Below are 15,806 nucleotides of genomic sequence, written 5' to 3' on the forward strand. Positions count from 1 at the left end.
ATGGGGTGTCCAGCACTGGAGCTTGCTGGTCATTGAGTGGAGCTGGGTCTTAGTGTTGAGATGGAGATCTCTGGGAGAGCTCTCACTATTTGATATTACATGGGCCCGGGAGGTCTCTGGTGGTCCAATGTCCTGAACTTGGCTCTCCCACCTCCGAGGCTTAGGCCTGACACCCGGCAGGAGTACCAAGACCCTGTTAGCCACACGGCTCAGAAGAAAAGTGAGAAAAATAAAATAAAATGAAATAAAATAAAATAAGGTTATTAAAATAAAAAATTATTAAACTAAAAAATAAAATAAATAATTAAAAAAAGAAGAGAGCAACATAACCAAGAAAAAAATCCACCAATGATAACAAGCCCTAAAAACCAAACTAAGAGAAACATATAAATTAGAAACTAGTCAGTCGCATACAGCAAACCCGAAGTCTACAGTTGCTCCCAAAGTCCACTGCCTCAATTTTGGGATGATTCGTTATCTATTCAGGAATTCCACAGATGCAGGGTACATCAAGTTGACTGTGGAGGTTTAATCTGCTGCTCCTGAGGCTGCATGGAGGAATTTCCCTTTCTCTTCTTTGTTCACACAGCTCCTGGAGTTCAGCTTTGGATTTGGCCCCGCCTCTGCATGTAAGTTGCCCTGTGGCTCATGTTCTTCACCAAGACAGGAGGGGGTTAAAGGAGAGGCTGATTAGGGGGCTCTGGCTCACTAAGGCTGGCGGTTGGGGGAGGGAGGGTTATGGAATGCGGGGCAAGCCTGTGGCGGCAGAGTCTGGTGTGATGTTGACAACAGCCTGAGGCGTGCTGTGTGTTCTCCCAGGGAAGTTGTCCCTGGATCATGGGACCCTGGCAGTAGCGGGCTGCACAGGTTCCCAGGAGGGGAGGTGTGGATAATGACCTGTGCTTGCACACAGGCTTCTTGGTGGCTGCAGCAGCAGCCTTAGCATTTTCATGCCTGTCTCTGGTGTCCACGCTGATAGCCGCGACTCGTGCCCATTTCGCGGTGTTCTGCCTTCTGTGTATAGACTAGGAAGGAATCCCCTCTCCTCATGCATCCCGAAACAATGGTCTCTTGACTCTTAGGCAGTTCCAGACTTTTTCCTGGACTCCCTCCCGGCTAGCTGTGGCACACTAGCCCCCTTCAGGCTGTGTTCATGCAGCCAACCCCAGTCCTCTTCCTGGGATCTGACCTCTGAAGCCCGAGCCTCAGCTCCCAGCCCCCACCTGCCCCAGGGGGTGAGCAGAGAAGCGTCTCAGGCTGGTGAGTGCTGGTCGGCACCGATCCTCTGTGCAGGAATCTCTCTGCTTTGCCCTCTGCACCCCTGTTGCTGCACTCTCCTCTCTGGCTCCAAAGCTGCCCCCCCCCCACCCCCCGTCTCCACCAGTGAAGGGGCTTCCTAGTGTGTGGAAACTTTTCCTCCTTCACAGCTCCCTCCCACTGGTGCAGGTCCCGTCCCTATTCTTTTGTCTCTGTTTTTTTGTTTTTTCTTTAGCCCTACCCAGGTACTTGGGGAGTTTCTTGCCTTTTGGGAAGTCTGAGGTCTTCTGCCAGCATTCAGTAGGTGTTCTGTAGGAGTCGTTCCACATGTAGATGTATTTTTGATGTATTTGTGGGGAGGAAGGTGATCTCCACGTCTTACTCCTCTGCCATCTTGAAGGTCCTCCAGGAGCATGTTTCTTAATAAAATTCTTCTAGGGAAGTCTGGGAGTTGTTGTTATTAAAGTTTTCAGGCACACAATTATAACAGGAAGACATGGGGAGATTATCCCAAGATAACTAAAGAAGAGTTAGAGAAGGGAAAGATGCCGGTGTTCAAGAGCATTAATGTGGAGGCACGGGGAAATTTGCCTGGGGTGAATTAAATGAGCTGTGGGAAAATGGAATGAAAATGGCAGCATAGTACAGTGGGACCTGTCTTGATACCCAGTAGGTCAGGGGGATGAAAACATATGAAAATAAATGAGACAGACTGTGAGTAAGGGGCAGAAGAATTTTCAGAGTGTGACCAACACTCCATAGAAATCACGTCTCATTCAGATGTAGGAGATTTTTACCTTACATGGAAAAACAAATATCCCAAGAGATCCACAGGAGATCTGTGACTTCTATGTAAATGACACCTTTTCACTCCTCAGCTAAAATGCTATGAAAATGGAATCTTGAAAAATACCGGAAAAAAGCAAACCACATAAACCCAGTTTCATCAGACATTCAAAGACACACACACACTAATTCTCATGGTTTGGACTGGGCACTGATCAGCCTGTGTCCTATTTGATAACTGCCTTGGCAGATGGGATAATATCACTCTTCATCTCAAAAAGTTAAAATTTAATCTACAGAGAGGCATTCAAGGGCCTGCATGACTTTGCTTCAAGGTACTTTTATCTCCTCACCTTCTACACCTCATCTCTCCACAAACCCATATTCCAACTTTATGCCTGCTGCTTCTCCTCAGACAGTAATTTTTCTCCTTACTGCCTTCTCCCTTGGGGATCTTATACTCCCCCAGTGCTTTAATACACAGTGTCACCTCTCTGCCCAAGATTCCCACCAGCTTCAATGTCACTCCTGAACTCTGGCTCCATGTTTCCCAGTGCCTGGTGGATTTCACCTGGATGTCCAATACAGCTTTTAAAATGCCCAGTATGAAACTGACCTGATCATTATATTTTCTAGCTCTTAAACTGCCTTTTCTGCTTCCTTGAATGGTACCATCCCCTCAGACACTTGGGCCTGCAACTTTGAAGGTGTGACTCTATGTTGCCTCTCATATCCAATTAATTGCCAAGTCCTACTGACCTGGTCACCGCAATGTTTCTTGACTCTTTCTTCTTTTTATCAGTGACAGTAGTTATAAGTTCAATCTGTCCAGTGTCTTTCTCTTCTAATCGTGTTTACATGCTGCTGCCAAAAAAAACCATCCTAAATGGATTCTGCTCCTCTGTGCTATTCCACTGTTCAAAAATGTCAGTGGATCTCTAGTGTCAAGTATTCGCTTTCCTTAGCCTGATGTCAAAGATCCTGTGATATCTCAACTGAACTTACTTTTCAGACTTGGATCTTCTCTTTCCTTTCATGCTGTGGCTAAAGTGAACTCCTCAAGATATCCTGACTGTGCCTTATACTTTCCATCTCCAAGTAGTTCATCCTGTTCTTTTGCTTGGAATGTCCATTCTTCTTTCCTTGACGCACATGTCCAAATTCCAAGTCTTCTTCAAGAATACGCACACATTTTATCTTATTAATTAAGCCTTCCCTTGAAGGTGATCACACTTTCCTTGAACTTTTACATATTTGTTTCTTAACTTTGGCATACTTATAACTTTATTTTTTGTAGTTCTACTTTTAGTTTTTTGAGGACCTCCAGACTGTTTTCATAGCGGCTGTACCAATTTTCAATCCTACCAACACTTATAACTTTCTAAGTTATTTCTCCTTGTGTTTTTATCTTTTTTATCTTTTCTCCCCTAATTGACTTATTTACTTCTGAATTTCTCCACATCAGTTAGTGTGAAAAAAGGATAGAGTCACTCAAAGAATTGAGCATTGGTAGGAGAGAAAACAGCTCATGTGAGTGAGTGGAATATACTTAAGAATGAATGCTGAGTGACTGAAAGGGTATGGAAATTATTTTGATCATACCTCTCCATGGGAAGGTGAGGACATTATGTCATCTGCATAATACCATACATCTGGATGAAAACTGAACAATTCTGTCACCAACATTATTTGCCAAAAGCCCAGATGTAGAGTATTGCTTAATCAAGTAATCTGGGTGTCTTTATATGAAAAAAAAATGAGACTTTAATATAGAAACAACATTAGGAAAGAGAAATACATTTTTGGGAACCTTAGTGGATCTTCATTTATTATCTAAAGTTGAAAATGTTTTAGATTTAGGCTTGTCCCACTTCTTTAAGACCTTACTAGATGTAACACAAAGTTTACATTGTCCATTTCCTCTCACTCTGTCTTGTGGGCTGGGTTAGATTATAACAATGTCACCTTTTTATTCTGGTGGAGTTGGGGTTGGAATGATTGTTTCTTTTTGCTTAGAAAAACTTTTACTGCTGTGTATGGTTTATCTTTATGCTTTCTTTCTAATTCCTAAAATAATCATTACTTCAGGTTTGTCATGCATAACATCCATAACAATTTTGGTAATCTTTGGTTCTGATTAATGAAACTCTAGTCAGTATTGTGTTCACCTTTTTACATACGATAATGGTCTGGAATCTTCACAACAACAGGCGTATATATTAGATTGTTTCTTATACTAGATTGGATTGAATGGTTTCCAAGTCGAGTTTGTAATTTAAGCATCACATTGCAAGATTCTTGCAAGAAAATTCGAGTAAGCTTCTATTAAGATGGTGAACCTTTGGGAGATTTATAGGCCTCTTGGGGCAAAGAATAAATAGAGGCCGCTAATACCAGTGCAGTGTGAATGCTGAAGCATCACCAAAATCTCTCTTCAGGGTAGCACATGTATTTATACTACAGAACTTATTTATATTCACTAAACTCCAGCTGATAACCTAAAGTCCTGAGTGCACAATAAGAAGTGATGCAATTCATTGCCTAGTCAATGACCCATTGTTTGTTGAATCTTTTCATGAGGTTCACGTCTCTTACGAGGAGGTTTTCAGTGTATGGGTCAAATTTCTCATGTTCATTTGTTTGCAAAACAGACCATATCCTAATCCAAACCATTTATGAGAATTCTCCAAAGCTGCCACCAGCCTTCTGGGCCACTCCATCATTTAGCAAAGACAGTTGTAAATGTCCTATTTGTTCATGCTCCGTGTAATTAATTTTAAATGTTTGATAAAAATATGTAGTAAATGTTTCAATGCCATGAGATTTGATGTGAAAACGGATATTTGAAAAGGCATGGTGAATGTTTCACAGTTTGAAACGCTCAGCTTAACTCAAGTTGCTTTAAACACAGTGTGTCCTGGGGATGCCCACTGAATTGCAGCTTTCTCCAGTCTCTCCTAGATGGGTCTTACACATTGGTATACACTTCTTCTCTGGATCTGCATTCTGTTCCCCATTGGGACTGTAGTACTCCCTGGAGTCCTATTCTAATTGCTTTGAGCCCTGACAACCCCCTCCTCTCTACTCCCACCAGGTTGGACCAAGTTCTCCATACTCCCAGTCACAAAAGAGGTCTTGTTTCAATCCAGAGAGAACATAGACATGGCTGTCCTTACTCAAGTATCACCAGTGCTTTACCTGCTTACCTGAACTTCACCCCCTTCCTCCCTTCTACCCTTACAGTCAGATGTCTAGGATATCAAATGTGGCCTAGCATAGGTACAATTTTCTTGAATGTTCTTGGATGTTGTAATGTGACTGCTGGCACACTCCTCCAACCCCAAGGCGACCAGTTTTCCTTACTCTATAAGGACACCCTGTTCCTAGCTAACCTTGCCACCTCAGTTAGCTCAGTACTCCTTGTCTATACCCATTGAGTTTTCTAGCATCCGACTTTGGGTGCTTATGATAAAATGTTAGTTCTTTCCATTTTACAATTTTTCATGGTGAAAAAAAGTTTCTTTACAATTTAAAATATGGACCTTACTATTTATTTCCATTAATTCCCAAGAGAAGTAATTAATCAATTTTGAAGTTTACTTTAGGTGAAAATACTTTGTAAGACTATTCCCTGGGCTTCCCTGGTGGCGCAGTGGTTGAGAGTCCGCCTGCCGATGCAGGGGATACAGGTTCATGCCCCGGTCCGGGAAGATCCCACATGCCGCAGAGCGGCTGGGCCCATGAGCCATGGCCACTGAGCCTGTGTGTCCGGAGCCTGTGCTCTGCAACAGGAGAGGCCACAGCAGATAGAGGCCCGCGTACCTCAAAAAAAGACTATTCCCTGATAGCTATTCTGCCAGATGGTTAACTAACAAAGGAAAAACTGCACAAATAGATGTTTCTACCAGAAGGACTTTCTCTGGAACAAACATCTCCTAAAAACATCCCTCGCTCTTTTTGTTTCATTTAATAAAACAATGGAATATTTAGTGCAACCAGGCAACAGGCTTTTTTGGACTAGTCTCTATGGATGGTTCAGAAAATATTCTTCTGTTAGATGAAAGAATATAGACATACTACAGCATAAAATACAATATATGGAGTTAAAATTGACAATAAGGAAATCTAGAGTTAAAAGAAGTATTACCTTAGGGTCATGTATTCCAGAAAGCTCTTCATAGATCTTCTCACCTACCATGACAGCAGCCAAATTCGCCGTGTATGTAGAAAGGCAAAACATACAGAAAATGGCCCAAAGGTTCATCAGAAACCTTCCAGTCCAGCATTTTGGGGGTTTGATGGCTGCTGTTCTACCAAACAAGAGGGCATAACACACATTCAAGGCTGAAGAGAAGGAGAAAACTTTACTTCTGTTCCGTCCCTTGGGAGTCATACCAAAGGGGCTGTTCCATTCATAGAGAGTGAGGAAGATGGCAGTGATGTGCAGAGCCACAAAAATCCCCAGCCACATTGTCCAATGGAGTGGCCACATGAAGGCTCCAATGGGAGCTGCTGTGTCTCGGGTCCTCACTAAGATGCCCAAGCTGGTGGAGAAGAAAGAACTGGTGAAATCTATCACCTGGCTTCGTGCAGTATTGATGCTGAAGGAAGTGACTGCCATGTGGGCTGACCCACTGAGAAGTTCACCCACCAGCCCAGTCCAGTGCCCATTTTTCCAGGCTCCATATTTGCCATCCCCAACAATATAGAGATCAAAGTCAAAGTTCATGTCTTCTGCTAGCTTTTCCAGCAGATCAATGCAATATCCATAGCAGCACTTCTTGAATTTGATGGGCACTGTATCATTACGGCTATGAAGGCTGCTAAAAAGGCTGTCCAATGTGGAAGAATCATTAGTCATGGGGTCTAGACAGAGTTGGCCAGCAGGGCACAAGCCTTCATCATCTACCTCCCGTGTGAAGACAAATGGATGCTCGATCAAAGTAACCACTCGCAAGTGTAGCTTACTTGGGTGTTGGAAGTGAGTTTTGTGCCTCTGGGCTTGCTCTGGCCATATTCCATAGTCCATGATAATCTTCCCCTGCTGCCAGCTGCCCAAGCGTGCCCACATTGGCTTTCCCAGGGGGTCATGTTGCAGATTCCAGATGAAAAAGTTGTTTTCTGAGCTGATGATAGTGGAACCTTTTACTTTGATGGAACCACTGAGGCCTCTGAAAGTGGTGTTGGCTAGAAACCTGGCAAAGAGGAGCAAAGGCAAAAAGTGAGGAAGAGAGGTGAGGCCAAAGTCCGGAAGCAGTGCTCATCTTTTCTTCTCTGTCTTAATAAGAAGAAACTCTAATTTTTTTCAAAAGGCACTGCCTGTAATTACTTTAGGAATTAATAAGCTGGACTCTTTCTAGGACAAGAGTCCTATTTCATTGAGCAAAAGCGATCTCACCCTCAGGTTCTAACACCTGGGCTGCGTGCTTGACTTGTGGTCTTACTCCAAATCTTTATTCCTAGTTAAGGAATGTCTTAATTGTTTTCTGTTGTAAATGGTTAATTATATATTCTCACAAATTTCCAAGCTACGAAGGTTCTCAGCATCTTTAACATGTCTCATTTCTACTCACCACATTCAATTGCAAATAAGTCTGCTCAATAAATATATTATCTTTGGTGCAAGGAATAAGTTATAATACATATGTATATACTTTTATAATTGCTTAAAATTATATTCATAATTCTAGAAAATAGCCAAATCTTGTTATCAGTGTTTCTCCTTTTAGCATGTAAACAGTCAACATGTCTGTCCCCATGAGGCCAGTCTAAGCTGCATGTTGGATACCGTCCATGGAATAAAGAAAAAGATGATAAATAGACTTGCAGTTCCCAGGACAGCCTCAGGCTAACCTCCCTCTAAGTCATTAGAGAAAAACAATTGGCTCTGGCTCTAGAGAGAGCTTCTGCCAGAAGTCAAAGAAAGGAAAATTACCAACTGAATGATACACTGTTTCCTAAGCCTGCGAACCAGGGCACTGTCAGTTTATGTTCTGCTATGGACAAGGCAGGGAAATGCTTGGTTAGTCTTTGTCTTTCTTGAGTTTGGGAAGATAAGACAATAAGAGGTAATATATGAGCTCGAGGCACCTCTGTACTCTTAATTATGGTCTTGTGTCAGAATAAAAGCCCACACTTTGACATCAAACACACCTGTGTTAGAATATTGGTCCACCCACCTTCTAGTATTGTCCTTGGACACAAATTTACTGAACTCTAAGCTTCAGTTTTGTCATCAGCAAAATGGGGGAGGTAATTACATTTTTATTTTTAAATTATTTCTACTGCAAGGGTTAGAAATAATGCATATGAAGTATATACCACACCTTTTGACATAGAACAGATGTTCCAGATATGGTAACTAATATTTAATGTCATTCAAATTTTTTCAATCAAGGCTGTCCCAGGTCACTTTTCCTAGTCTTTTAATAGAACTTTTCTAGTTGGAGGCACAAAGTACTGCATTATGATAAACTCACTGAGGCTACCCAAGACTTATTTCAAACTAAAAGAAATTAAATTGAAATATGGACTGTAACATAGAAGATTTTTATGAGGAGTTGGATGATACAGAATGTGTTTCTTCATGAAACACATTCATCCATTGCTTGCCACAACATTACTCTGTAATTTATAAATGCAAATACCAGTAGTAAGAAGTTGTGCTGCCACAGAAGAAACATAGAAAAATCAGAAAGTATGAACAATATACTAATTTTCATTAGAGATATAAATGTAAGTCACATTTGAAGATGCTACTGTCACTAAATGCAATGAAACTGCTCATTTTGGTAGATTGCGTATAATAGTAATTATTCATGTTAGCTCTCCCCAGTGGGACTCTATCACTTAAAATGAATTCTATTTAGCAACAAGTAATGAAGTCTCAGTTATCTTAGACTTTCAAACAGTTTTCTGCTTCTTTAGGGAAGTAGGGAACCAAATCATTAAAATATACAGATTAATCAACTGATAATTACCTAGGTACTATAATAGAAGGGTAACTACAACTGTGTCTCTGATGAGCGATTTACTGTTAGATTTGTTAAGACACACACACACACACACACACACACATACACACACACTGACATAGTCTAGGGAATAAAACAGTTATTAGTAAATAGTTTAATTTTATTTGGTCAATTTAGTGATCAGGAAAGTAAAGTTAAAGTTGTAGAAAGAGAAGCCCTTCATTATTTTAAGAATAGTTGGGGCTTAATGATTATAGACTTTTAACTGGATGGCCCTATGAAGGACTACCACTGAGTAAATATATACTTAAATCATCTCAGAAAAGCAGTCTTCGGGAATCTTTTAGAGATTATATAACTCCCTCATTCCAGTAAAACCTATTCCTCATTATCGATGTTAAATAGCATTCAACATGGCCATGACTAAAGAACAATGCTCAGGGCCTCCCTGGTGGCGCAGTGGTTGAGAGTCCGCCTGCCGATGCAGGGGATACGGGTTCGTGCCCCAGTCTGGGAGGATCCCATATGCCGCGGAGCGGCTGGGCCCGTGAGCCATGGCCGCTGGGCCTGCGCATCCGGAGCCTGTGCTCCGCAACGGGAGAGGCCACAACAGTGAGAGGCCCACATATCGCAAAAAGAAAAAAAAAAAAAAAAAAAAAAAAGAACAATGCTCAGTTGTCTCTGAGGCACTCATCTATCACAGAAAGACATATCAATCAGGATCTAGATGTCTTTCATTTTCCCAGATTGGAAAATCCAGTGTTTGTTTCACTATGCAGTTGGCACCAAGAAATTGGGTCTCAGAGAATCCCCATTAATGATGGATTATTTCTATTTTATTTTCAGTTTTACAGAGAGGATAAATTAAAATAATCTCATTAATAGCTTTAGTTATTGTCACCTTCACTATGTATTCTTTGTAATGGAATGACAATGCATAGCCAAGTTTGAATATTCACTATATTAGTTAAAAGATTACAGTGTTGAAATCTTGCTTTTGCTTGAAGTGATTTCTACCATGTTCCTTTTTATCTTGCCCTGGACTCTTCTTGGATGAACGAGAAAAAGGAAAATTAGGAATAATTTTATTGGCAAGATAAACTGATATGAATACCAGGCACTGTTCTTAGTATGAGTTATAGAGATGAAAGACACGCTCATTGTTCTCAGGGAGCTCAAAGTCTAGTGATGGGGAGAAAGAAAAGCGAACAGGCAATTCTAAACCAGTGTAATAAGCATCCTGATGGAGGTAGAATTGGGTGCCATTGGAACAGAAAGCAAGGGCACCCACAATCTAGGGGTGACAAGGAAAGCTTCTGAGAGGAGCAGGTGCGAGAGCTGTCTTGAAGAAGGAATTACAGTTAACCAGGAAGAGAAGCTGGGGCTTGATGCTGTCAACACAGGGAGATGCATGTGCAAAAGCCAGAGACAGAGCAAGCTACATGATGGTAAGTGGTGAGAAATAAGGCTGGATATGAGGGTGGGAAATGAGTTACAAAAGTACTGAGGCCATGATGAAGCTAATGGAGAGCCATCGAGAGAATTTTTCTGGGGAGGGACAGGATCATCAGATTTGATTTTAGAAAGATTTTGTTTTCCTGCTAGCTATATAGGAAATGGTTTGGAAGGAGAAGGTGGCTGAGCACAGTTCAGCTGTGAGGAATAATGCTCCTTTCTGCCTCTTGCTTCCTCTCTTCCTCTCTCTCTGCCTGTTTCACAAGGACCTTAAGGTGACAAGCGCTAAGGTAAAAACAGAAGTGGAGAAGATGGCAAAATCAAGAGATACATAGTTTCAGAAAGAAAAGTAGTGATTTTGAGAGGATCAGATGCACATGATTGCATTTAATTCACAAACTATATTAAGAATGTGTAAAACTTGGCTTGATGGAAGGTCATATAAATAAGACCTGGAGTATTTAAGTTGATTATCAGCTAAATGTAAGCCCACAGAGCACTCTGGGGAAAAAAAGAGAGAAAAGTAATCTTAAATTCTTTTAATAGTAATTTAGAGCCTGGGTCACAGGGACCAATAATAATACCACTACATTCTGTGCTGTGCTGATCATACTACCGCTCCAGCCTAGCTATGAATTCTCAATAAATCTTCCAGTTCAAATATGATGAGGAAAGGTAGGAGGTGGAAAATTTAACAAGGGGTGGTAAGTATAACAATCTGATTGGACAGCAGAGTAGAAACATATTCATGTTGCAACTGGACTCTAGAGGCTTTGCATGTCCCTTTGATGAGACTGGATTTTATTTAACAGGAAAAGGGGAGCAATGAAGATTTCGAAGTAGCGTAATGATGTAACCATAAGTCTGCATTGGTAATACTGCTCTGGCAACAGGTATAATGTGTCCATAGGAAGGAAGAGATAGTGACCAGGAGACCACTTAGAAGACTAGTACAATAGCTCTGTCATAGTATGATAAGGGCCTGAATCGCACTCCATGAGTGAGAATCTGGTTTAGCACTGTGCCTTGTGCATAGTGAGTGTTTAACAAAGCAGTTCAGGTATACATCTTTCTTATCAGCAGATCTCCCAAGATACCACTCTGCTTGAAAGAATAAAGGTCATTGGTTAATCTGCATGGAGGTAACTTATTACTTCAGTAAAATTCCCAATTATGTCACTAATTAAGAATATGGGGCTTCTGGGTAAGATGGCGGAAGAGTAAGACGCGGAGATCACCTTCCTCCCCACAGATACACCAGAAATACAGCTACACGTGGAACAACTCCTACAGAACACCTACTGAACGCTGGCAGAAGACCCCAGACCTCCCAAAAGGCAAGAAACTCCCCACATAGCTGGGTAGGGCAAAGCAGAGAGATTCCCGCACAGAGGAGCGGCGCCGAGCGGCACTCACCAGCTCGAGAGGCTTGTCTGCTCCCCCGCCGGGGCGGGCGGCGCTGGAGCTGAGGCTCGGGCTTCGGTCAGAGCGCAGGGAGAGGACTGGGGCTGGCGGCGAGAACTCAGCCTGAAGGGGGCTAATGTGCCACAGCTAGCCGGGAGGGAGTCCGGGAAAACTCTGGAGCTGCCGAAGAGGCAGGAGACTTTTTCTTCCCTCTTGGTTTCCTGGTGCGCGAGGAGAGGGGATTAAGAGCGCCGCGTAAAGGAGCTCCAGAGACGGGCGCGAGTCGCGGCTGAAAGCGCGGAGCCCAGAGACGGGCGTGGGACGCTGGGGCTGCTGCTGCCGCCGCCAAGAAGCCTGTGTGCGAGCGCAGGTCACTGTCCACACCGCCCTTCCGGGAGCCTGTGCAGCCTGCCACTGCCGGGGTCCCGGGATCCAGGGGCGGCTTCCCTGGGAGAACGCACGGCGCGCCTCGGGCTGGTGCAACGTCACGCCGACCTCTGCCGCTGCAGGCTCGCCCCGCACTCCGTGCCCCTCCCTCCCGCCCGGCCTGAGTGAGCCAGAGTCCCCGAAGAGGCTGCTCCTTTAACCCTGTCCTGTCTGAGCGAAGAACAGACGCCCTCCGGCGACCTACACGCAGAGGCGGGGCCAAATCCAAAGCTGAGACCCAGGAGCTGTGAGAACAAAGAAGAGAAAGGGAAACCTCTCCCAGCAGCCTCAGAAGCAGCGGATTAAAGCTCCACAATCAACTTCATGTACCCTGCATCTGTGGAATACATGAATAGACAACAAATCATCCCAAATTGAGGAGCCAGGAGTCAGTGCTGTGCCTCTGAGGTGGGAGAGCGAACTTCAGGACACTGGTCCACAAGAGACCTCCCAGCTCCACATAATATCAAACGGCGAAGATCTTCCAGAGATCTCCATCTCAACACCAGCACCCAGCTTCACTCAACGACCAGCAAGCTACAGTGCTGGACACCCTATGCCAAACAACTAGCAAGACAGGAACACAACGCCACCCATTAGCAGAGAGGCTGCCTCAAATCATAAAAAGTCCGCAAACACCCCAAAACACACCACCAGACGTGGACCTGCCCACCAGAAAGACAAGATCCAGCCTCATCCACCAGAACACAGGCAGTAGTCCCCTCCACCAAGAAGCCTACACAACCCACTAAACCAACCTTAGCCACTGGGGACAGACACCAAAAACAACGGGAACTACGAACCTGCAGCCTGCAAAAAGGAGACCCCAAACACAGTAACATAAGCAAAATGAGAAGACAGAAAAACACACAGCAGGAGAAGGAGCAAGATAAAAACCCACCAGACCTAACAAATGAAGAGGTAACAGGCAGTCTATCTGAAAACGAATTCAGAATAATGATGGTAAAGATGATCCAAAATCTTGGAAATAGAATAGACAAAATGCAAGAAACAGTTAACAAGGACCTAGAAGAACTAAAGACGAATCAAGCATCGATTAAAAACACAATAAATGAAATAAAAAATACTCTAGATGGGATCAATAGCAGAATAACAGAGGCAGAAGAACGGATAAGTGAGGTGGAAGATAAAATAGTGGAAATAACTGCTGCACAGCAAAATAAAGAAAAAAGAATGAAAAGAACAGAGGACAGTCTCAGAGACCTCTGGGACAACATTAAACACACCAACATTCGAATTATAGGGGTTCCAGAAGAAGAAGAGAAAAAGAAAGGGACTGAGAAAATATTTGAAGAGATTATAGTTGAAAACTTCCCTAATATGGGAAAGGAAATAGTTAATCAAGTCCAGGAGGCACAGAGAGTCCCATACAGAATAAATCCAAGGAGAAATACACCAAGACACATATTAATCAAACTGTCAAAAATTAAACATAAAGAAATCATATTAAAAGCAGCAAGGCAAAAACAACAAATAACACACAAGGGAATCCCCATCAGGATAACAGCTGATCTCTCAGCAGAAACTCTACAAGCCAGAAGGGAGTGGCAGGACATACTTAAAGTGATGAAGGAGAAAAACCTGCAACCAAGATTACTCTACCCAGCAAGGATCTCATTCAGATTTGATGGAGAAATTAAAACGTTTACAGACAAGCAAAAGCTGAGAGAGTTCAGCACCACCAAACCAGCTTTACAACAAATGCTAAAGGAACTTCTCTAGGCAAGAAACACAACAGAAGGAAAAGAACTACAATAACAAACCCAAAACAATTAAGAAAATGGGAATAGGAACATACATATCAATAATTACCTTAAATGTAAATGGACTAAATGCTCCCACCAAAAGACACAGACTGGCTGAATGGATACAAAAACAAGACCCATATATATGCTGTCTACAAGAGACCCACTTCAGACCTAGAGACACATACGGACTGAAAGTAAGGGGATGGAAAAAGATATTCCATGCAAATGGAAACCAAAAGAAAGCTGGAGTAGCAATTCTCATATCAGACAAAATAGACGTTAAAATAAAGACTACTAGAAGAGACAAAGAAGGACACTACATAATGATCAAGGGATCGATCCAAGAAGAAGATATAACAATTGTAAATATTTATGCACCAAACATAGGAGCACCTCAATACATAAGGGAAATATTAACAGCCATAAAAGGAGAAATCGACAGTAACACAATCATAGTAGGGGACTTTAACACCCCACTTTCACCAATGGACAGGTCATCCAAAATGAAAATAAATAAGGAAACACAAGCTTTAAATGATACATTAAACAAGATGGACTTAATTGATATTTATAGGACCTTCCATCCAAAAACAACAGAATACACATTTTTCTCAAGTGCTCATGGAACATTCTCCAGGATAGATCATATCTTGGGTCACAAATCAGCCTTGGTAAATTTAAGAAAATTGAAATTGTATCAAGTATCTTTTCCGACCACAATGCTATGAGACTAGATATCAATTACAGGAAAAGAGCTGTAAAACATACAAACACATGGAGGCTAAACAATACACTACTTAATAACGAAGTGATCACTGAAGAAATCAAAGAGGAAATTAAAAAATACCTAGAAACAAATGACAATGGAGACACGACGACCCAAAATCTATGGGATGCAGCAAAAGCAGTTCTAAGAGGGAAGTTTATGGCAATACAATCCCACCTTAAGAAACAGGAAATATCTCGAATAAACAACCTAACCTTGCACCTAAAGCAATTAGAGAAAGAAGAACAAAAACATCCCAAAGTTAGCAGAAGGAAAGAAATCATAAAAATCAGATCAGAAATAAATGAAAAAGAAATGAAGGAAACGATAGCAAAGATCAATAAAACTAAAAGCTGGTTCTTTGAGAAGATAAACAAAATTGATAAACCATTAGCCAGACTCATCAAGAAAAAAAGGGAGAAGACTCAAATCAATAGAATTAGAAATGAAAAAGGAGAAGTAACAACTGACACTGCAGAAATACAAAAGATCATGAGAGATTACTATAAGCAACTCTATGCCAATAAAATGGACAACCTGGAAGAAATGGACAAATTCTTAGAAATGCACAACCTGCCAAGACTGACTCAGGAAGAAATAGAAAATATGAACAGACCAATCACAAGCACTGAAATTGAAACTGTGATTAAAAATCTTGCAACAAACAAAAGCCCAGGACCAGATGGCTTCACAGGCGAATTCTATCAAGCATTTAGAGAAGAGCTAACACCTATCCTTCTCAAACTCTTCCAAAATATAGCAGAGGGAGGAACACTCCCAAACTCATTCTACGAGGCCACCATCACCTTGAAACCAAAACCAGACAAGGATGTCACAAAGAAAGAAAACTACAGGCCAATATCACTGATGAACATAGATGCAAAAATCCTCAACAAAATACTAGCAAACAGAATCCAACAGCACATTAAAAGGATCATACACCATGATCAAGTGGGGTTTATTCCAGGA

The 15,806-nt window shown here is 42.1% G+C and overlaps 1 protein-coding gene across 1 annotated transcript in view; it reads right to left on the bottom strand.

Annotated features, from left to right (window-relative positions):
- GRIN3A (glutamate ionotropic receptor NMDA type subunit 3A) overlaps positions 1-15,806 on the bottom strand; it is a 151,664-nt gene that overhangs the window by 79,887 nt on the left and 55,971 nt on the right. Inside the window, exon 3 of the mRNA XM_060101066.1 lies at positions 6,191-7,238. Within this exon, the coding sequence (XP_059957049.1) occupies positions 6,191-7,238 (1,048 nt within the window). The remainder of the gene's footprint in view (positions 1-6,190; positions 7,239-15,806) is intronic.

Source organism: Mesoplodon densirostris, chromosome 6, assembly GCF_025265405.1.
Source record: "Mesoplodon densirostris isolate mMesDen1 chromosome 6, mMesDen1 primary haplotype, whole genome shotgun sequence".
NCBI lineage: Eukaryota > Metazoa > Chordata > Mammalia > Artiodactyla > Ziphiidae > Mesoplodon > Mesoplodon densirostris.